The sequence below is a fragment of the Hipposideros armiger genome, unplaced genomic scaffold (assembly GCF_001890085.2).
Source record: "Hipposideros armiger isolate ML-2016 unplaced genomic scaffold, ASM189008v1 scaffold_529, whole genome shotgun sequence".
Lineage (NCBI taxonomy): Eukaryota > Metazoa > Chordata > Mammalia > Chiroptera > Hipposideridae > Hipposideros > Hipposideros armiger.
The window spans coordinates 1,165,744-1,188,992 of record NW_017731879.1 but is presented as its reverse complement, the minus strand read 5'-3'; the positions used below and the strand labels follow the sequence as shown (position 1 = coordinate 1,188,992).

Here is a 23,249-nt window from a genome sequence, read left to right as displayed (position 1 = left end):
ACTGAGAGCCCCGTTCTCCACCTATCCCTCTTGAGCCCCGCCTGGGGGGGAGGGGGTTGTCCTTGCCTCCCTGAACTACCAGGTTACCCCGCATAGGCGGAGGCAAGGCAGAGCCAAAGGGGAGGTGCTCTTCAGGAGCTAGACCTGGCACCCCAAGAGAAGAGGATCTGTGCCCAGGTCCCCGTGACACTGCGAGTCGCGTTCCTGTCAAAGATCAGCAAGAACCCAACGGACTACTGGGCCAAGTATCCGGGCTGAGGCAGGCGGGCCAATGGCTGCTGGGAGGCCGGCGCATGCGTGTTCCCACGCGGCGCGGGCAGAGAGGTGGTCCCAGGGCGGCCTGTAGGGCTCAGCGCATGCGTGCTGCCCGCACTGGCGCGACCTGGGTCTATGATGATGGCGCTGGGCAACCGCAGCGCGCGGCGGCTGGGGTTTCTCCTCTCCACGCTGAAGTCGGAAATCTACGTTCCCCTCGCACGGCCCGCTGCCGCATTCGGGTAATGGCATCCGGTCCCCTCCGGGAGCTCCCGCGTCCATATCCGCGCGGTCACTTGGGAGGGAAGAGGAAGCCCCGGGAGAGAGGCGGGTGCTGGCGGGACGGCGCAGCCTCGCCCGTCTCTTGCCCTTTAAATCGAGACCTCGAACCCGCCGGAGGTGGTTGCGCGGGCGGCGGTGGAGCTGACCTCTGCTCTGCTACTCTGGGCCTTAGCAGTTCAGCGTTGCGTGGACTTCGGTTCTGTGACGCTGGAGCCTTGAAGGATTTGGGCGGTGGAGCCCAACCCCTTCATTATGCAGACTAAAGAGACCCAGGGAGGAAATCTTAATTTGCTTTGTCACAGACACACTCATGACAAAGATTAAAACCTCAAACCCCCTACTGTTAGTCCATTGCGCTTCCCAATCTCTTCAGTTCAGAGTAATAATCTCTCGTGTCCTATAAAAAAAACCAGCCTGAGAATGTCTGTGACCTATTAGCTCCGGAGCCTTCTCTTTGCTGATCTCGAACTTGAATGTGTAGAAGAATCACCTTGGGAACTGGAGAAATTCAAATTCCAGGACCTGACCCCCAAAAGGTTCTGATGTTGTAGGTCTGTGGAGATGCCCAAGAATCTGCCTTTTCTAACACCCCTGGCACACACATACTTTGAAGTAAACCAACAACAACAAACTCCACTAATGTCTGACCCACTGTCTTAAAAATGGGGCCCTTGGTTCCAAGAGATAGTAGGCAGAAAATGTGGAGAGAGCATCATGAAGCTTGCGCTACTTTATTCCCTGCATCCCTATGTACACACAAACATACTCAAAGCATGTGTGCAATTAACCATTGATGGGTAAGTTCCATTCATGACTGAGAAGAAAAGTCAAATGCTAGACACTGTGTTTCACCAAAAATCAGGCCTAACTGGAAAATAAGCCCAAGCATGTTTTTTCAGGATGCTCGTAATATAAGCCCTACCCCAAACATAAGCCCCAGTTAAGATCGTCAGCCAGACATGACTGTTTGAATAGATGTAGATTTTTGTACATGAATAAATGTAGATTGTTGGAGCAAAAATTAATATAAGACCCGGTCTTATTTTCGGGGAAACACGGTAGTTACCTGGCATTTAGAGCTTCACTTTATCTAATGTGGAAACTTTTCACTTGAAAACTTAATTTAGAAGAAGGAGAAAGGAGGTCTGATATTTTTGTATTGTGATTGACTAGTTCTTAAGTTTCATATTTGATTTAGGTTCTATTTTATTAGATCTTTTAAGATTTTCAGGATTCTCTTGATACAGATGGAAAAATACGTCAATGTCTGCAGCAATGTAAATCAACACTGAAAAATGGTGATTTATCCAGCTTCCTGTTTGTAGAAAGGGATTGAAATAAAGTTACTGTGATTGTATCAGTATCAAAGTTACAATAGGTAATTGAACGATTGCAGAAAGGCCCCCCCATAATTAGCAGTGCAAATCCTTCTTCCTAAAATATCTCTGGAAAACAGGTTTCTCTGGATTTTGAACTGCCATTTTATAAATGCAGTTGCAAATTGGTAGGACATGTACTCAGGGAAAACAAGCAGTGGTATTGGTTAATCCTGAAAGAAGGCTGCAGTCCAATATAAGTAGGTAAAAGCGCTCCTGTAAAACCCTTGCTTCAGAACAGCCAGTGCCCAACCTACCGTGAAGTTTTTTGTGTCTTGTTTGGAACACTGACTCTTCTTATTTCATAATCTGTAAAGTGGTTTGTTTCAGGGCCAGGCCAAAAAAGGCTTTTCTACCTGGAATTGTATTTTAGGTACAGTTGCTATGTTAATAATTTCAGAGCTTAACAACCTGCCTGAAAGAAAAATGTTTTCCAAGTTCAACCTTGGGATGGTCTGCCAGAGAAACACAGACTCTCCTTCCCCTGGCACCCACCTCCACCTTCTGTCTGGCAGTCAGGGTGAGTGTGGCTCTAATTCAGGTGCCCTGTTGGGGACTCCCTTCAGCTATGAGATTACAGAAAAATCATGGCCTCTGGCATTCAAATGGCCACATTGCCACTTCCTAGCTGCATGAGCATGAACATGTTACTTAACCTCTCAGAGCCACATTCCTTGCAGAATTGTTCTGAGAATTTGAGACAATTAATGTAAAAGGCCTGGGACATAATAAGTAATTAGTAGGTAAAATTAATAGTGACAGAAATATGAATAAATAATATACTGTACAAAAGATGTAAAAATAATGTCATCAAAATTCATGTAAATCGGGGATAGGTTTATTGTAGCCAGTGGTTACTTTGGAAAAAATATACAAAAGAAATAGTTAAACACAAGATAAAGCAACTGTGTAGGACTTTCAAAGTGAGGATGTATCTTATTAATAGCCCCCATTTTTACTTCTAAGCAATGTGTGAAAGTGCCAGAGGCTCTGGTGTCAATCAGATGCTCATCTTGACTTTGCACTTACCATCAGTGTGGCCAGGGCAAATTACCTAAACTCTCCAATTCTCAGGCTCCTCAGTGTTAAAATTAGATTAAATATAATGTGCATCACATAGCAAACTGAGTGAGATGAGGTAGACTCTTAGCAGAGTGCATTATTTAGTTTAATAATTAAACTAAATGTTAGCTTTAGTTTAATTATTTGCCCCAAACTGTTACCTTCTTGCCTCCCCCTACAGTAAACTCCCTCTTTGAGGGGAGCAGCTCATCCCTCTCGATTGGGAAATGATTGCTGCTGTATTGCTCCTGACCTTCCCTTTCACAAAATTGCCTGTCCAGCCTCCCAGAAAAAAAGGAGTCAAGGACAAAGATGAGGTGAGACATAGGCTTCTACTGAGCGAGCCTTCCTACAGGCTGTTTTCTAAAGGGATACAGAATTTTTTCCTTAAGAAATAAACTAAATACATTTGTTCTTAACCTGGGTTACCTATTGGAATCTTGGAGATTTTAAAAAATACGGATACCTGAATCCCATCCTAGAAATGTTGATTTAGTGCAACCTGGGCATCCAGAGGTTTAAGTTTGTCAGAAAAGAAGAAGAAAAAGAAAAAAAAAAATGCAGTTACCGTATTTCTCCATGTATAAGATGCATCCTTTTTCAAAAAATTTGGGGTCTAAAAACTGGGTGCGTCTTATACAGTGGTTGTATGAGTGCAAAAACGAGTGCCAAAAAAACCGGGAAATGCAGGTTAAAAAAAATCTACAACCACTGTATAAGACGCACCCAGTTTTTAGACCCCGAATTTTTTGAAAAGGGGTGCGTCTTATACATGGGGAAACACAGTATAATAATAATTAAAATTTATTAGGCACTTAAATGAAAAGTTTGCCAGATGATTCAAATCTAACTTTGAGCCCCACTGATACAGCGAGGGGCAGGAAATGCTCTCATTAAAAGGAGCTGAGTGGGCAGCCATGTAGACGTTGGTGAAGGCGTGGTAAACTTGGGGTCTGCTACCTACACCCCCAGGGTCTCCTTTACCCCATACTTCTCTGTCATAGTACTTGACAAACTACATAGTACCTGCTGGTTGCACGTTTAATTATCCGTGTTGCCTGCTAGTCTCCAAGCAACACAGAGCACCCAGACTAAGTAGGTGTTCAGGAAATACATGAATGCTAGTACAGTAGGGTCTTGGCATTTTGGAAAGTACATACCTGGGCTCTACCCCAGTTACTGAATGGTGGTCTCCCAGGGTTGTCCTAGGCAGATACATTTTCAACTCTCCACAGGTAATTCTTTTCTTTTTTCTTTATTTTAGAAGTTAGAAAGTTTATTTAAGAAGAGAAACACTGACAGAGGAGTTGCGGGGGGGGGGGGGGGGGGGGGGGGCAGAGTCTAGAGTAGACAGCTACACCATGGCTAATTCTAATGAACACACCTGCTTAAGAACACCTGGGTTAGAGAAGGCATGATTAGGAGAAAGAAGGTGGTGGAAAAGACAAATTGATAGCACAAGAGAAAGGGATTCATTTTTTTTTTAAGTGTTCTGAAGTTTTCTATCTTTTTTCTTACCTGAGAGTTTGGAAATTTTGGTATCTTGAATGTATTGGGTTGGCGGAAAAGTCATGATGTGTTTTTTCTATGTTTTTTATTGCAAAAATGCATCATGACTTTTCCGATAACCCAATAGTTCAGGTAAGAAGCACGTCAGGGCCATCCAAGGCCTGGTCTTGGCAGCTGGTTTTCTTTCACCGTACACATAACAGTTTATCCGAGGCCTGCCTGCCGACTAAGGGGCCCCTTGATTAGCTGAAGAAAAAATGCTATATCCATTTCCATTATATTTATGTGTCAGTAAATCATTTAGTGACTTTTTTTAATAAAACATTTTTTCTTATGTTTGAAATTGATTTGCACTTGGTTTACTTTTGTTCATACACAGTCTTCTCTTCTGTTTTCCCAAACTGGAGATTGATGAAAGGTTTGGGCAGCCTCTAGAAACCCTAAGGGATAGACTGATATGATAATGGCAGGTGTTTCTGCTATGATGACATGCAGGATGTTGATGACAAAGCACTAGGGACATTTTCTTTCCCTTTAGTCTAGCTGCAAACCCCTTCACTGTTCAGCCTCAAAAAAATATGTTCCCTCTTTGCCCCCACAGTCCTTCCAGACTCAGTATCGCCTTGTCCCTTGCTCCTGGGCCTTTGATCACACTATTTCTTTTTCTAGAGGAGCCCTCACCACATTCTTGGAAGTTCACCTCAAACGTTATTTTCTCATTCTTCTCCAACCCTGATGTGTTTATTCTCTCTGTCTCTCCTCTAAAGCCACCTTCAGAATCTTCTGCCTTAGAAAGTTGCCACTATACCCAGTTCTAGACTACCTGGTTTTATTTCTATGTTCTTATTAGGCAATCTAAAGAGTATGGGATAGGGATAATAAAAAAGAAATTTGGAACGGGGAATCAAAACACAGATACAGCAAAGTGCAGTGGGAAATTAAGTTTTTTGTGGAAGAGACTGTGGAATGATCATGAAAGCTGAAGGAAAGGAAGCCTGTGTAAGCCAGTGCCCTAGGCCGGCTCCTGGGCCCCTGGAGAGATGCAGACAGCATCAGTAATACTCGCTTAGTCATGAAAACCCACTGGCTTGGACCTTGAGAAAGTTGGGGGGGGGTTTCCTCTTATTGTACATAATATCCTCACTGTACAAAATGACTTGTATGAACATGTCCTTGATGCTGCCAGGAGGGGAGCACCTCAGAAACCTTTAGGGCATGAGGAGTACATAAAGGTACACATCATCACTGACAAGAGCTGTGCGAACACTAGTCATCTATTGGGGAGCTGCCTCATTCCTGTGATGAACACAGGACATACTGGTAACTTGCTCCAACCATGTGCCTCAAGCTTTTCATGCCTAAGTCATAACCTACCCCTCACAGAGGGTTTGCAAGTGAATCTCTGTGTCTTCATCTTTTCTCCCACTAGACTGTGAGCAAAGCAAACATGTCAGTAAACAACTGTTTACTGAAATGAACTCTTATTAGTAGAGTATTATTTGCTGTTATCTTGCTCTTAGAGCCATCTTAACAATAAAAATGAATTACCCTGAGGAATAGGACAGTAATAATGAGTAACTTGGCAGTGTCAGCATGACATTACCATTGCTCAGTGGCTATATTGTTGCTCCTCCCATAATATTTCTGTAGATAATGAGCTTATAGTTATGTCAGGCCTTATTACCACCCAATTCTGTCAGATGCTCCCAGAAATTGTGTGTTAAGACTTGATGTACCTGTATTCAACACACTTGTTCCAGCATCTGTCCTGGCATGTCATGTCTTCCTCCTGTCACCCAGCCATCTGGGAAATTTGTGGGTAGGCTGTTAGAGCCTGATGCAGGGGCCTTGTGTATGCTCTTGCTGTATACCCTGGCATAGTCATCCCAGAGCTTCTGGGACAGCAGCTGAGGAGGCTCATCAGAACAGAACACCTGGTATGGTACATGCATCATTCAGTCAGAACACACCCTGACAGTAGCCCTTGCCCGAGTCCCTCCTGGTGCCAAACGTGCAGTTAGATGCTGCATCATGGGAGGTCTTGAGCCAAGGAGGGTCGGTGGCAAGGAGAGGGCTCTTGAGATGAGAGCTTATTGACCTGGCTATGTAGCAATCAACACAGAAATATTTCAGTATCCTAAAAACCAGTCTGACCATATCAGTGTGGACAGGCATTCCTAACTAGGGCCCCTCTAGGTGGCTTTAGAATGTGAGAAGCCATATGCCTAAAGGACAGCCTGGAGATCAAGGCCTTCCCTGTGGACCCCTGCAATCAGGCTCATCCTTGGGAATGCTGCCAAAGCAGCTGCAGGTCCAGGTGGCTCCCCTAAACTGCTTAGGTCCAGGTGATGGCCCAGGGTCTGTGATACTGATGCTCACCCTCACGTTCCATTGTGTGGAGCTCCCATGTCAGCCTGCGCTTTCGCACCACTGGCTTTCAGCTCCCCAGCCATGTATGCCCATGGGCCTGAATGGCCATGGATTTGAGCAAGCCTCTCAGTACTTCTGCAGGGTAAACCCTGAGCTGGTGCTGTAGGATATTCAAACATGAAGACAATCCAGATCTGCAGGCTAGTAAGGAAGGTACAAACCCATGTCCTTTTTAGGTTTGGAAAACATGCATACATCAAAATAATCCAAGAGAGGCCGGCCGAGTGGCTCAGTTGGTTAAGAGCTCACTCAAGAGTTTGAGCTCTGAGCAACAGCGGTTCGAGTCCCGGCCTGAGCTGAGTAGCCGCTGAGCTGCCAACAGGTGGCAGGATGGCTCAGCTTAAACAAAACAAAACAAAACAAAAATAATCCAAGAAGCCTGAGAAGGGTACTGGAGCTGACTTGTGTATAAAAGGGCAGTTTGGTCATATTACATTGGCAGCACTAAATAATAATTTTCCTTTGGGGATGGGGCTTTTCTCTTCTAGCACTTCAGTAACCTCTGCCAAAGTGGCTGTGAATGGCGTCCACCTGCATTATCAGCAGACGGGAGAGGGCGACCACGCAGTCCTGCTGCTTCCTGGAATGTTGGGTCTGGAAGGTTTTAATGGAATGCACTTGTCTGCTGTGTAGCCCACGATGCTTTCACATAGTAGTTGCCAAATGCTCATTATTAATTTTAGTGCTTTGCTGAAATGCTTAAGTAATATTTGCTACAATCTACTTTAGGTGATATAGAAAGATAACTTTCTGCTATATGTATTTTTTTATTACTTTACCTTGTTTTTCCCATGCAAGTAAACTATGTAGTTAGTAGCCTACACTTTGGAAAGATGACAGGGGTCAAGGCAAGGGGTGTGGGAAGAAGGAATAGATAAAGGAAGAAGATGAGTGGGTGTCCATCCATTCCAGTTTGCCTGGAATCGAGGGGTACCAGGATGGGAGACTCTTAGTGCTGACTGATGGATTGATTGCCCTGTTGTGGTTGACTGTGTCCAATTAAAATAAGAGCTAAGAACAAAACTGATGAGTTTATAGGCTTTTTGAAAATCAAAATTGGATTGGCATGAATGGAGCATCGTAAAGCCAGCTGGGTCTCAGTCTCATTTTACAGATAAGTAGTGTAGATGTAGAAAGCTCAAGGGGAAATTTTCCAATGATCCCAGGACTTCTCAAATTCAGTTTTAAGGGTTTTAGTATTGTTTTGTTTAAATAACCCCAATATGTACTTATTTCCTTATGATTTCCTGCTTTCTCCTGAAATTTTTAAATTACTTCATGTTCCACTTGACTGAGCCTCAGCTGACTGGTACCATTGTAGCTATTGAGGCATTCTTGTCTAGATAGTATTTAGTACCTTTTTCCCGTAAGCTATTGTGATGAGGTAGATTTACCCCAATGGCTGATGTACAGCCAGTTATCTATAAAAGCAATGTTTCTCAGCTTAGATTTTCATTATTTCAGCATTGCAGTCATTATCCAGGTATAAAAAACTTTTGACAATTTAATTTTTGTTTATGTAAAACAATCTGGTTCAAAAATCAAAAAGTCAAACAGTGAGATTCTCTCTCCCAAACCCCTGCCCCAGTGCCCAGTCCCCCTCGCCACATGCAGCCAGTGTTGATGTGTTTCTGTCTCAAGTATCATATACTCGTAACTGTTCCTTAAAATTATTTTTTAAGGTTCCAGTATTCTTTGTGCTGGTTTTCAAATGTATACGTGTGTATAAGAAAGCAAGCGTTATTATTTCTGAAGTTGGTCTTGAGTTAGACTTTTCGCTTTTCCTGCCTTCTCACCTGCCCCTCCTTTAGGGTAGTGCCCACGGGGAAGTCCCTCCAGTTCAGGAACCATAAGAGAAGCTTCAGATGTCAGAGCAGTAGACATGAGTTTGAAATCCATTTATGTTTTTGGCTTGGGTTTTCTGAATTATTTACCTGATGTTGACAAAGGTGTATCTTGTCAGGAACAGTGATGGTCCTTGATAATGGCAAATGATCCTACACCATCTTGAAAGACATTTTCTAATAATAGCTAGTTTATCAAGCAAGATATTTAGCCTCCGTTTGTGGCCTGAGCTAGGAGTATTCAGAAAACAAGCAGACCTTAAAAATAAAGTGCTGACCTGCCCTTGGACCGGGCTCCTTGAGAGTCTGGCTTTGCACACTGCGTGCAGTGGATTGAGCATGTGGGCATGCTGCGGACTGCCAATCAAGTCCACACCGGCTTGTTAACATACGCTGTTTTGTAATGTTTTACTGAAATAAACTAATTTGATTTCTTTCTTCCACACCCTGCCCTCCCCCCTCATTTCTGTGTTTAGTTTTATGGTTTCTAGTTATAACCTCCCAAAATCTTCAGGGCTATTCACATTAACTTAGTAAAAAAAAAAAAAACTGGGATTTTAGAATCCCACTTTGAATAACTTGGACCAAATCTCATAAATTTGTCTTCAGGTATTGGGATCTCTCTTGTAACAGACATTTTTTTAAAAAGAAAGAAAAAACGAACCAGAAGCATATCTATTTCTATGCAGCATAAGGAATTCTTTTTAATTTATTTTTTAAAGGGAGGTTAAGCCAAAGAGGTTCAAAAGTGCAGGACTTTAATAATACAGCCACAATTATTGAAGAATTAGGTCCTCTGTCTTTCTCAAAGTAGCCACTAGGGGGAGATAAGAGGCAGCTCTGAACTCCACCAGGAAAGGAAGTCGGCCTCCCAGTAAATATTGTAGATTCCATCCTTGCAAGGCTCCTTTGCTGATTACATTCTAGTCTAACTTTGAGTAAACTAGTTACTTTGTTTTAATTTTGTAATTATTTCTTTTTTTACAGTAATGTGTTTGAAATAATCAACACATTCACCTGAATTAACCAGGTGCCTATTTTTAGGAAGTGGAGAGACTGATTTTGGACCTCAGATTAAGAACCTGAATAAGAAGCTCTTCACAGTGGTTGCCTGGGATCCTCGAGGATATGGACAATCGAGACCCCCAGATCGAGATTACCCCTTGGATTTTTTTGAAAGGGATGCAAAAGATGCTGTTGATTTGATGAAGGTGGGTCTCTTAGGGAAGAGCCCAAACAAGGAAGGATGGCTGGGCCTGACTTCATTTATTTTGTTTTTTGTTTTTTATTTCTACAAGGGTAATACCATGTGATTTCTATAGAACACTTAAAAGAGTTCAAATAGGCATAAAGAAGAAAGTAGAAATATCCCATAATCCAACTATTTAGAGATACCGCTACCAAGACTTTGAGGTTCTGCTTTTCTGGCCAATCTTGTTACATATATAAATAAACAGTTTTATATTGATGTCATCATACTGTACCTAATATTTCTCCAACTTTCTATTTCATTGAACAATTTGTCAAGGAGATACTTCCATGTCAATAAATAAAAGTTTCCATCAGTATTTTAATAGGCACATAGTATTCTATTGTAGGGATGTACGATCTTATTTTACCTCTCTTTTAATGGTAGATAAATAATTTTTAAGTTGCCCTTTTTGTGATTAAAAACAGAAGTGCAGTGAGCATTCTGGTGTCCATGGACATTTTAGTTCTCATTTTTTTTGCTATTATAAACACTGCTGCGGACATCCTGGACCTATCTCCTGGTGCACATGTGTAAGAGTTTTTACAAGAAAGTGCCAAGTTGTTATCCATAGTAGTTATCCCAGTTTATCAGGAAAAATCTTGGACTGATATTTGTTCATTATTTAACTTAATTTTCCCAATTTTTAGTTCTGACAGCATCTCTCAGATGTAATCTTTGTTCATTTTCCCTGTGAAACACATTTTCAGAGCCTGGTTGATTCACCCTAGAACTAACATAATCTCCCTGTGACACCATTCTCTTCCCATCTTCCTCTAGCCAGTTCTTAAGAGATTTCAGTAAGTGGCTTTACCAGATGCAATGACTTCACTTCATCCAATTTCCCTCTCTAACTCTTCTCACAGTCTTCATTTAGGTGTGCGTGCACACACACATCACTTGTCATGTCCAGGTACAGTTGCCGCCACTGTTTCCAGTTCCTTGAGATTTTATCCAACCAGAAGATGTGGTTCTTTCATAATTCAAAACAATACTACATACTTAAGTTTTTATGACAAGTATATGTACACCAAACTAATTGAGAAAACATTTATGTCATCAAATGGTGAACTCTAGGATTTTTCTTTAATTACCCAGTTGATACTCCAAACCCCCACAGCTGTATTGTTTCTGTTAATTATTGATTATCAGTTTATTTTAACAGAGAGGAGCAATAAGCTGTGCTGTGCTTTCTGTTGTATTTATCACAGACACTGAAGTTTAAAAAGGTCTCTTTGCTGGGGTGGAGTGATGGTGGTATAACAGCACTCATTGCAGCTGCAAAGTATCCATCTTACATCCACAAGATGGTCATTTGGGGAGCCAATGCCTATGTGACTGAGGAGGACGAAATGATTTATCAGGGTAGGTTCCATGAACTGGGGATGTCATGACAAGGATCACCCTCCTCTTCCCTCTCCCCTCTCCCCTGTCATGTCTTATTGTGATATATGCTGACACGCCATATCTCATCTGCTTCCAGTTCTCAATTCTACGGTAGGAAGAAAAGTGAGTTCTTGGAAAAGTAATGCAATTTAATCAGTCTGTGTTTTCAAGCTTTATCTTTCCAGAAGTGATGCTTTTATGACTCAGGAAAGAACTAAGTCAGTGTATTTGCATTTTCAACTGATAGTGAACTTCAAGGAAGGAGAGGGTTGGTGTGAAGTGTTACTCATAACCTTTTTATTAAAAATAATGTGAGTGCAAAAGGGAACATTGTATTCAAATATGAAACCTTATATTTTGATAAAGAATTTTTGTGCTATTCTCATTTTTTAAGGTCAGGCTTATTTTTGAGGTTTTTAGAGCTAGGGGCCAGCAAACTGCAACCTATGGGCCAAATCCAGCTTGCCACCTCTTTTTGTAAGGCCTAGGTACCGATCAAGGAGGCTAGCCCCTTGAGCCTTAGAGACTAAGATAGGGTGTCCCCTACCATCCCCGTTTCCTCCTCCACTCTTAGTGTTGCTGCCCAGGGCCTGTTCTGGTGGCCACCTCCACATCGGCGATTGGTGGCGGTTACCAGGCACCCAGCCATGGAATTTCAGTTGGCAGTTCAAGAGATGCTTAGCCTCCAGCAGGCTGCCCAAATTAAGACTGCTGGACCCTTGGGAGGAGAGGAGGGCACATCAGGATTGGGGGCCCCTGGAGCAAAAAGCAAAATTGCCCTGGGCTACCCCACCACCACCACATGCTGGCCTGGCCCACCAGGACCCTTCTCTTCAGGCCAGTAGCTTTTTGTCCTGAATGTGTTTTGATTGATCCCATATGGCCCACCCTAGACAATTAGGGGCTGGCAGATCAGAGGTTTCTCTCCTTTATCTATATAATACATTTGATTTTGCCTCTTGGCCTGCAGAGCCTAAAATATTTACTCTCTGGTCCTTTACAGAAACAGTTTGTGGACCCATGCAGTAGACTATCACAAGTCTAGTCTTTTTCAGCTATTCTGCAATTTCACATGATTTAAGTAAGCTATTTAATGGCAATGTTGTATTGTAGAATCTTAGTTCTTGACAGTCTTTCTGTTTGGTAAAGAACTTAAATGAAAGTCTTAAATGATAAGTCTGATTTAGTTACCAGTCCCAGTCGGTGTGCCTGCCTGTGCTTATTGTATCCCCACCTGGTTTAGAGGAGAGTGCCTGTCATGTGCAAAGCAAGCCATTCCGCCTTGTTGCTGGCCCATTCCCTGCTGCTGCCTCTAGGACATGATGCCTTTGGTCTTCTCTCCCTCTCCTGTATCATTGACTTTTCTCCTTGGATCTTTCCTCTCGGCCTATAAAGGTGAGCATGGTTCCTCCTCTAAAAGGTTGCCCTCCTTACCTATAGTTACTACCTTGCCATTTTTTGTCCTTTCCCACAAACTTATTGAAAGAGTTGTCTGCACTCTCTGTTTCTACACATCCTCCTTTCATTCCTTCTTCAGTTCATTCTGGCCCAAAACCAGTGGATTCTTTTAGAATTTTTTGTAGTATCCCCTTATTACTCTTCAGAAGTTTGTAGTGTTATCCCTTCATTTTTCCCTGAAACTGGTGATTTGTGTCATCTCTCTTTTTATCCTGACCAGCTTCACTAGAGGATTATCAATTTCATTGATTTTTTTTCAAAGAACTAGCCTTTGGTTTTATTGATTTCTTTTTATTGTTTTCTATTTTCAATTTCATTGTTTTTGCTCTTATTTTCTTCCTTCTGCTTGCTTTGCATTTTAATTTGGTTTTTTTCTAATCTCTTAAAGTAGAAACCTAGGTTATTGATTTTGAACTTGCTCCTTTTTAATATAATCATTTAATGCTATAAATATCCCTCTAACTATTGCTTTGGCTGCATCCTACAAATTTTGATATGTTGTATTTTCATTCAGTTTAAAATATTTTCTAATATCCCTTTAGACCTCTTTTTTGACCCATTGTTATTTAGAAATATTATTTAATTTACAAATATTAGGGATTTCTCAGATACCTTTCTGTTATTGTCTCTTTCTCCTTTAAGTTTTTGCTTTGTGTGTTTTGGAGAATCAAATTTCACAAGTTTGTAGTTATTACTCCATCAGATTTTTTTTTTGTCAATATCTTTCTCTTCTTCTAGAACTTGTTAATTGTCTTTTCTCCTGAGAATTGCTTAGATATTCCTGGGTTTTGGTTATTGGGTGTTATTTGTTTGCATGTTTTGTATATTGATTAATTTTAGAGTGTTTTCATTTTAATTATGATGTGAGGCTGTATGTATCCTGTTAAAATACTGTAAAGAATATTGATGTTTTTTGTTTCCTTGGCATGCAGTCAGCCTGGTAAGGTTCAGATTGCAAATGATGTTTAGCCTTCTGTGAGCAGTAGTTCCAGTATCAGGTCAGGCCTCAAAGCCTGCTTTTTTGTGTCTGCCCCATTCATGCCCCATGTAGGGGCTATTCTGGGACTTGGATGATGGTTTATATTGTGGTTTAGTTCTTAAAGCTTATGCTGTATGCCTCTTTGTGTCTTGCCCGTGCAGGCAGAGCTAGGGGGTGATCCCAGGACTTGTATCAGTTCATATACAGAATTAGGAGATCCCCTTTGCTCCCCCTCAACTTGCTGTTATGTAGTTTTTTGCAATTAGAGCAAAGTGGCAAGAGAAAAGAGAGGAAAAAAATAACAGATTTTGCCTACAATCTTCAGATACCAGGGGCTCCTTTTCCTGGTAACTTTGGTCTTCTCTTGGGCTTTAGGTGCCTGCTCTGTCACTGTGCTGTGTAACCCCATGGCAGTGCGGTTTCACAACTTGGGGAGGGCTGGAGCAGAAAGAGAGAGAGGAAAATAATGAAAAAACACTGCTCCCCATACCCAGGGGCCCCTGGTCCTGGTTCTCTGACTAACTGTAAGGGCTTCTCCCAAAGTTTCAGCTTTAAGAGAAAAAATTAGAAGCTTATCCCCATCTTGGATCATTATTCAAGCTCTGACTCTGTTCCATCTCCTGCGCCTGTAACTTTGCGGAGTCTTCAGGTAGTTGCTTCTTGTATCCTGTCTGGAGTTTTAGTGTAGTCGGTGAGAGGGACAGGCTGGAATGGGTTCACTCTACCTTTGCCAGCACCAGAAGCCCAAGAGATACTAAGTGCTCACTTGAGCAGACATCTTTTATAGATTTTATTCTGTTGACCACTCCTTTCTTTAAATTCTGTCTTTTAGGGGCTCTAGCATGCCTCTCTGGTTCTCTCTATCTATTTTGGTATTTTTTGGGGTGCTGGCCTATCTCTCAGGCTCACTATTCTCAGAAGGAAATTATTCTCACAGCTTGTGCTATGGCTTGGGGTATGTGTGTGTGTGAATGATTTCCAAACTACTTTGTTCAGCAGACCCTTCTCCTGAGCCCCAGAGCCATGTTTCTATCTACCTGCTGAGCACCTTCCTCTGGATAGTCTGTAAGTCTGTAGAAACCAATCATATCTAAAATTGAACTCATTACTCCCTGACCCTTTCCACACACAGCCCATAATCTCTGTCTCGGTCAGTGGCCCATAGTCTCCTGGGATCTCAGCCAGAAGCCCTGGCTCGTCCCTGCAGGACTCTGTCCTCTTCGTCTAGCTGTGAGCGGCTTCTAATGAGACCACAGACACAGGACCTCCCAAGGCACCCACTCCTTGCTCCCTACTCACCGTTTTCCTGATTCAGTCCCTCGGCCTCTTATGGTAGTTGTCTTCCGTAGGAGACTTGCCTCACTAAGGCAAACATCTGATCATTTAATTCTATTTGCAGTCCTTCAGTAACTTCAGTAACATTGAAGCCCCTGGGCTGGCCCCTGACATCCTGGCCCTCGCCAGCACATGTAGCCTCATCTCCTCCTTTCCTCTCAGCCTTCCTGTACATCTCCCACATTTCTGAAAGAAAGCTTTGTTTTTCATGACACTTTGCCTTGGCATCTGCTGATGTGCCAGCCTGCCTTGTCTTCCGCTCCAGTCCCATTCTCCTCAGCAAACACGCCTTCATTCCCAGTTCCCAGCTCCTGTAGCACCACCTTCGTAGGGGCGTCCCTGAGCCCATAGACCTGGAGGGTGCTTCTCCCTCTGGGGCTTTGTAACTCTCTGCACAGACTTTCACTACAGCCCTTCGTCCCTGGCGGTGCCATCCTTTCATGTCTCTAAAGTGTGAACGTACCGTGTGCAGAGCTGATTTCCCTCTTTTATGCAAACAAACAAAAACCTCTCTCTTAACCTCACACCCTGCTTTAGTTACTGTCTGATATACCTCGCTTCCCCTTCCCGGCCATCGTTCCACCTTCCTCAGGCCCGCATCTCTCTTTAACTAGTGCTAAGATGGCTGCCCACTACAGTCCAGAGAAATCAGTGCCTCTGCCACCAAACCCAATGGACACGTCCTACCCTCTGGTTCCTTGGTCATTCTGCAGCATTTGAGATCATACACGTGACGTGTATAATATTGATCACAACCCTCTTCTTGAAGCTTTCTGTGTTGAAGTTCCTGCCACCGTATTCTCTCAACTTCCCCTTCCTGTCTCTGGTTTTCTCTGACTTTGACACTGCCCACTCTTTTCTGCTGGCCCTGTGACATTGGGGTCCCCAAACACCATCTTTGGCACTCTGCCCCTCTTCTCATTTTTGTACCCAAGTAGCTTCACTCATCCCTTGGCTTCACCAAATTACCAAATCCCAGGTAGTCAACTTTTTATTCAATTTTCGTATCTGATTGCCCACTTGTACTTTACATTTGGTATGTCTAAAACTGAACTCATATCTTTCCCCCAGACCTGTTCTTCCTGCTAAATTTCTTATCTTGGTAAACGATGCCCAATGTAATATACTATTTCCCCCACAAAATGATATTTCAAATTACTGTTTATTGAATGCCTGCTATGAACTAATGTTTTTACCCACACAATGTCCCTGTAAATTAGCTATTAATCAGCTGGTTTTTTAGATGATGAAGCCAGGGCACAAAGGAGTAAGAAAACCAGCCATGATGGCACTGCTGGGTGGGGCACTTCATGTCTGATGCTAATGGCCAAGCATTTAACCCCTACAGTGTGGTCATCAGCCCTCTGCATTCTTCTTTTCTCTGTCTGCAATCCATCCTACCCTTTGCATTCCTCCTGCCAGGCTCCGAGTCCAAACCCTCATCAGTCTCCACTTAGATTGATTCAACACCTTTCTAACTAGTCCCCTATCTTTACCTCTTTTCAATCTACTTTCCACACTGCTCTGATAGGAGTTTGGTAAGATGTAAATCTCGTTATATCTTACTTAAAAATCCTTCAGGGTCTCCCATGGCTTTCTGGATAAGTGAAGTTCAAACTTTTCAGCTTTGCTCACAGAGTGTGAGTGACTCAGGACACTCTGTCTTTCCAGGTCCATCTCCCAGCACTTTTGTCTCCGCCACCCACACACCCCTCCTTTTCTTCAGCCACCTGGAAACCCCTGAAGTTCTGGCAGTAGGCAGCATGGCTCTGCCTCTGTGGCACTGCACATGCTGTTCCTGCTCCCATATTTGCTTGCTGACTTCTGTTCTCACAGACTTCGAGCAGCCGTGTATCCTCTAGGAAGCCCCCCCCCCCATTGCCCATTTGAGCTCACTGACCCTCCTCTGTCCTCCCCAGACTCTCCCACACTTAGCACATTCTGCTACTGTGCTTGTTTACAAGTTCTTGATTAGACAATATGGCCCTTAAGGACAAAGACCAGATCCCATTTAAGTTTGTATCTGCTGTGACTAACACACAGCAGGCTTCAAGTAATGCTTCCTGGATTAACTCACTAATTAATGATGAATGAACGTTTCCTTTATTACAATTCCAGTGTTTAGCACAAATTATATGCTCAAAAAAAGATATATTTCAGTTTGTTTTCAGATAGCAATTAGTAGTTTTGGATCAGCAAACAGTTTGATTGAATGGTTATTTTAGGAATTTAACTATGAATCATAATTTTAATTTTTTTGGTGGGAATTATACTTTGGAGTAAACTGGCTTCTTGGAAAAAAATGACAGAAGTAAATATATAAATACAGAGAATATTTCTGAGTGCTTGTTATATGCCAGGCACTATTGTTAGCACATTTCATTTCTAACTTACTTAGTTTTAATCCCAGAGTGTTTTTTTTAATTCTCATTTTTTCGATGAGGAAACTAGCACAGAGAGGTTAAGGAACTTGCTCAGGGTCACAGAGCTAGTAAGTGCAAGAGCTAGGATTCAAATGTAGGTAGTATGACTTCCAAACCTGTGTTCTTAACCACAGTGTTTGACATGAACATCTGGTTTGGCCCCAGCTACAGCTGGATTTCCCTGCCCGTTGAGGTTTAGATAATATTTGCTGTGGGAGTCAACAGTCTTGGCCCCAATTTTACATTCCCATAGATACCTCTTGCTCCAAATGCCTACTTTAACTAAGTTAATTCTTTTTAAGGGTCTCTTGCTGTCCCAATTGGAGAAATTTACATTTTTGCAAGAAAAATATTTTCATATTGACCATTAGCCAATTTGGCTCTTAAAAGGTTTTGGCCTTCCCATCACAGGGGACTTTTTTTATTTTGTAAAAATTACATATATATATGTAAATTTAAGATGTATAAAATATATTGTATATTAATATTATATATAATTATATGTTAGACCTATAAATCTTATAAATCAACATATATTTTTATTACATACTGTTATATATTTTATATCATTTGTTTTTGAGCTATATACAAAGTGATTTCATACTGTAGATCATCTTATGTGACTCACTTTTCACAAATATTATATTTGTAAGATTCATGATGTTTCAGTATCATATTCCATTGGGCAAACATGTTGCATTTTATTTTCCCTTTCTTCTGTCAATGGACAGTTAATCTATTTCCAGTGTTGTTATGAACATTCTTGTACATGTCCTGTAGGGCATATGAGCAGCAGTATCTCTCAAGGGCATATGAAATTGCTACATGTTGTAGAATATTAATATACTCTGTTACAAGTGACAAGCTATTTTACAACTAAATAAATTTACACTTCCACCAACAACATATGAGATTCCTTAACTTAACGTCCTCAACAAAAACTTGGAATTATCAAACTTCTTAATTCTAGCCAGTTAAGTGCGTGTAAAATGGTACCTTATTGGGAGTCTAAATTTGCATTTTTCTGTTACTAATAAGGTTGAGAATTTTTTATGTATTTATGCACCATTGGGGTTTCTTATATACTATTCATGTCTTTTCAATGATTCTTAAATTTTTATTATGTAATAGTTGATAGATGTAATACACTAGGTGTAACAACAGACCCCCAAGGACTGTCTGCGCAACTCAAGACTAGAACACTTCTAATATTATTTCAATGTTATTGATTTTCAGGGGGTGAGGAGGGAGGGTGGGGTGTTATTTTTTGTTTTTTGATAACCTAATTACTAACCTGTTGCTGGTTAGTAATTGTATTAGTAGTTATGTTGCACAGCTTGTGGCTTGTCTTTTGCTTTCTTTATTGACAGCACTATTTAATTTAATGTAAGGAAATGTTACAATTTTTTATTTTCTCATTAGCTTGCTGAGTCTTTACATTTACCAACATGTTTGTCAATTACTCCCCTTCTTTCATCTCAAGACATTCCTTCTAAGATCTTTTCTCTTTCCTGAAATGATTCTTTAGAAGTTTTTAAAGGGCAGGTCTGTTAATAATCAACTCAGTTTTTACTTAAGAATGTTATTATTTCACCCTTATTCTTGAAAGATTGTTTGGCTAAGAACAGAAATATAAATGGAAAGTTATTTTCTCACATAGTCCACTGTCTTCTGCTTCCTTAATTGCTGTTGAGAAGTTTTGTCAGTCTAATTTTCCTTCCTGTGGAGTGATGTCTTATCTCTGCTTGTTTTTCAGATTTTCTTTTTCTTTGATATATTGCTGTTTTACTTTGCTGTGTCTAAGTGTAGGTTCTTTTTAATTCTACTATTTGAATTACATTTGACTCTTGTCTGTGGATTCTTATCTTTTATCATTTCTGAAACACGTTCCCACCTGTTTCTTTCAAATATCGGATCTCCTCCGTTTTCCTTCTTCTCCTGGGACTTACTGGACTTGGTAGACCTTGACTTTCCATCTTCCCTATCTCTTGTTCATCTTATCTCTTGATGTGGTGTTCTGCATAATTTCTTAAGCTTTCTTTTCTACTTTTCTAGTTTTTTCATTAGCTTTGGAAAGATTCTGATTGTTTAGTGATCTTCAAAGGGGCGAACATTTGCTTACTGTTAATCTGGCAACAATTAGCACCCAATGAGCATCAACTGAGAGTGCGTTCCTTCTCAGGAGATTTGCATTTGCTACTCTTGGGAACTGCAGGATCATATGAGGTTGGGGCCTTCTTTTTTTTTTTTTTTTTTTCATTTAAGAATGAGTTTTATTTCTTCCTTAAAGATCCATATTCTTTTATTCATTTTTCTTGCACTTTTGTGTTGTTGGGGACTCACATTCAGTGATGAATAGTAGTGATTACAGAATACATCCTTTTATTCTTTATCACAGAAGGAAAGCTTTCAACATTTTGCTGTTAAGTACACGTTTCTGATAGTTGTTTTCATAGCAAATCTTTATTAGATTAAGAAAGTTGTCTCAAATTCTTAGTTTCTAAGAGGATTTTTTTATAAGTCATATTTAGACATTGTAAATTTTTTTTTTCAATTATAGTGGACAAGGTTGGGGCCATTTTTATCTCAGTTTAACCCAGGAATTTCAGGTTTACCTCTAACCACCCACCCTCAGCTAATAGTTACATTTTCCCCCAAAACAACCCTGCCTTTTGAGTAGTCTTGCCACTTACTCTTTGTTCTATTTTCAGGGTTTTCTTACACACACACACACACACACACACACACATGCTCATACACATTCATACTCTAGTCTGTTAATTACTGCAACTCCAACAATGCAACAAAAATTATATATTATGAAAGAGCTAGTTGATCCACCGTAAGAGGCCCCTTCTGAGGGTGTGGTCTGCTGCACAGCCAAAAGTTGAAATATCCATAGGGAATTTTTTACTGGCCAGCTTCATGCCATCTTGCTAGCACCTCTCTCCACTTTCCCTCTTCCAACTCTCCTTTTTCTTCTTCCCAAGTCTCCTCCCACTTTTTTTTTTTTTCTTAAAGATTTTTTTTTTTATTGGGGAATTGGGAGAGGGGAACAGCGCTGAGGAATCAGGGTAAGGGGAAGAGACAAGTTGCTGTCCTTTTGTTCTTCAGTCTAGTTGTGGAGGACGCTGCTTCACTGGCCCATGTTGGTATTGTCATTGCACTCTTCCCTTCTGAGGCAGATTGGTCACCGGCCTCCGGATGGCCACTCACGGCGGCTCTTGGCAGCTCACACCAGCTGCTGGCCGCTCACCCTGGCTGCCAGCCACTCACGGTAGCTTAATGCAGCCCACTGCAGCAGAGGCTGCAGTCTACGCTGTCGCTGGTGATTCGCGACAGCCCAGCTCCAGGTTGAGCTGTTGTTCACCATCTTAGCTGTAGAGGGCAGTGTCACTGGCCCTCACATGTGGGATCCGAACCGGGGCCCTGCTGCTCAAAGCTGGCGTCCCAAGCCAACTCTTAACCAACGCGCCACTCGGCCGGCCCCTCCTCCCACCTTTTAATTTTCAGTTTCCTCTCTACACCCCTCTCTTAAGTCTTTTCACTTTTGTGCAGAGCAGTTCAGCTCTCCTCAGTCCTGTATGCCACGCTGGGCATTCCTCTGCAGATGTAAACCAATCAGCAGAAGAAAAGCAGGCACTCTAACAGGATATGCCCTCTTTAGAAGGCAGTTGTAGTTTCAAATAGCAGGTTTTTTTCCATTTCATTATTCCCATTCACTAAGTATATGCTGGGTGTCTGCCAGGTGCCTGGCACTGTCTGGAGCACTGTATAGGATATTGCTCAATGTGAATTTATATCATCAGTGTCATGTTTTCCTTAAGGAGCATCATGTAGCAGGAGCATTGTATTAAAAGCTCTAGATAAGCAATATTTAATTGCTCAGGAATATTATAATCTTTATCTCAGTGTGTTTAAAGAATATGGAAAAGATTAGGCTAATTGAATGTGTTTATTTATTTTAAAGATGTTTTTTAGCTATTACTTCCTTTCCTAATAGTGAATCATCTGTAGTATAGCTTGAAGTTAGTAGTTAGCCTTTTACACTCATAGTTCTTCAATAGCAGAAATTAGAATAAATAATTTGTATATCTTTCTCAGTGTACATAAATGCAATTCAGAAAAAAACTGTTTTGTAAATAATGTCACTCTTATTCAGATGACCCTAATTAGAGGAATGTCTTCTTTTATCTTTTATCTTTAACAGAAAGCATTAAATGCAGATCTAGTTTCCTTTACTTGGTAAGAATTTATTGTGTGCCTATATTGTACCAGGCACTGGGCTAGGCCCTCGGGGTGCAGTGGGGGGAACAAAACAAAGCGAAGTCCCTTACACTGGGGCTTATATCTTAGTGGGGAGACAGATACTCAGCCATGGACACAGACTAGACTGTGGAGTGCTGAGCAGAGTAGGTGGAGGAAGGGTGGTCAGGAAGGGAAGTTCTCACTGACCTGGATGAAATGAGGGTGGACAGAGCCACATGGAAACCTGGGGATACATTCTAGGCAGACAGAGCAGCAGATACAATGGCTCTGAGCTGGACTGTGCTTGAAATATTTAAAGGTAAACTTTAGTATGAAACTAAACCTATTCTTGTCCACACTTCTGTTTTTCAGGTATCCGAGATGTTTCTAAATGGAGTGAGAAATCAAGAAAGCCTCTAGAAACCCTATATGGGTATGACTACCTTGCAAAAACCTGTGAAAAATGGGTGGATGGCATAAAACAGTTCAAACATCTTCCAGATGGTAGGTTACATGAACTATTTAATGGTTCCTTTGCTGATTATAGAGGCTGCTTGAGTTCCTCCTCTGATGTTTCAGAATCCCTCAGGGATTAATGCATTTGCCCACTATCCTTACACACTGATATATGAACAGAGGATGCTACGGATTGTATACAATACAAGCTCTTGTATGTTAAATCTGCCTTAAACTAGAGCCAGATTGTATATATAAAGGTTTATATTGTTGCATCTTTAATAGTAGACTGTTATTTTTTCCTTCTCCTTTATGTATGATGACAAAATAATTCTCCGTAAGCCTCAAGTCTTTATTTTCTAATTCCAGAGTGAGTAATAAGAAAACAAACAAGTTGCAACATATACCATATTATTTTCTTTTTACACATTTATGTTACCCTAGGACAAAGAAGAAGGGGTTTTCTGTCATGTCCTTTAACCCCAGCAGCATTAATGTGAGGAAGAGAGTGGTCAGTTCTTTTCCCATCTTCAGAACTAAGTTATATGACTTTAGCCCTGACAGGTATCTCTCTGTCTTTATCTGAAAAATTAACATCATTTCCAATTTCCGTAATAATTGACATCATTAAGAAAAATTCTGAATTAAAGTCTATTTTATATAGATATTTACATTTGTAAGCTCTCATTTTTCTTTGTTTAATTGCTGAAAGAATAAGAAGTAGCTAAGATCTAATCTTGGAGTACATTCAGTTACAAAATCATTGTGATTGAAGGACCAGTTTGATCTCTTAAGTAATCATTTCCAGTATGAGTCATCTGTCAAAACATTCACAATGAGAAGGACATTTGGAAATGCTACTTTCTTGATTTAATTTCAAAACAGCAAATATATCCTGTTCAAATGCAGTATCTACATAGAAACAGGTCCTTGAAATGTTTCCTTTAGCTCTGAAAA

The 23,249-nt window shown here is 41.2% G+C and overlaps 1 protein-coding gene across 3 annotated transcripts in view; it reads left to right on the top strand.

Moving 5' to 3' along the window:
* The first annotated feature begins 335 nt into the window (after window positions 1-335).
* The window catches only part of BPHL (biphenyl hydrolase like), a 33,752-nt gene continuing 10,838 nt past the window's right edge, over window positions 336-23,249 (top strand). Inside the window, exons 1-5 of one of the 3 annotated variants that reach the window (XM_019668502.1) lie at window positions 336-497; window positions 7,403-7,515; window positions 9,803-9,969; window positions 11,219-11,372; window positions 22,209-22,340. In XM_019668502.1, the coding sequence (XP_019524047.1) occupies window positions 391-497; window positions 7,403-7,515; window positions 9,803-9,969; window positions 11,219-11,372; window positions 22,209-22,340 (673 nt within the window). In that variant the 5' untranslated portion in view covers window positions 336-390. Of the gene's footprint in view, window positions 498-3,156; window positions 3,293-7,402; window positions 7,516-9,802; window positions 9,970-11,218; window positions 11,373-22,208; window positions 22,341-23,249 lie in introns of those variants that run through there. The other 2 variants (XM_019668503.1, XM_019668505.1) reach the window with 2 other exon arrangements.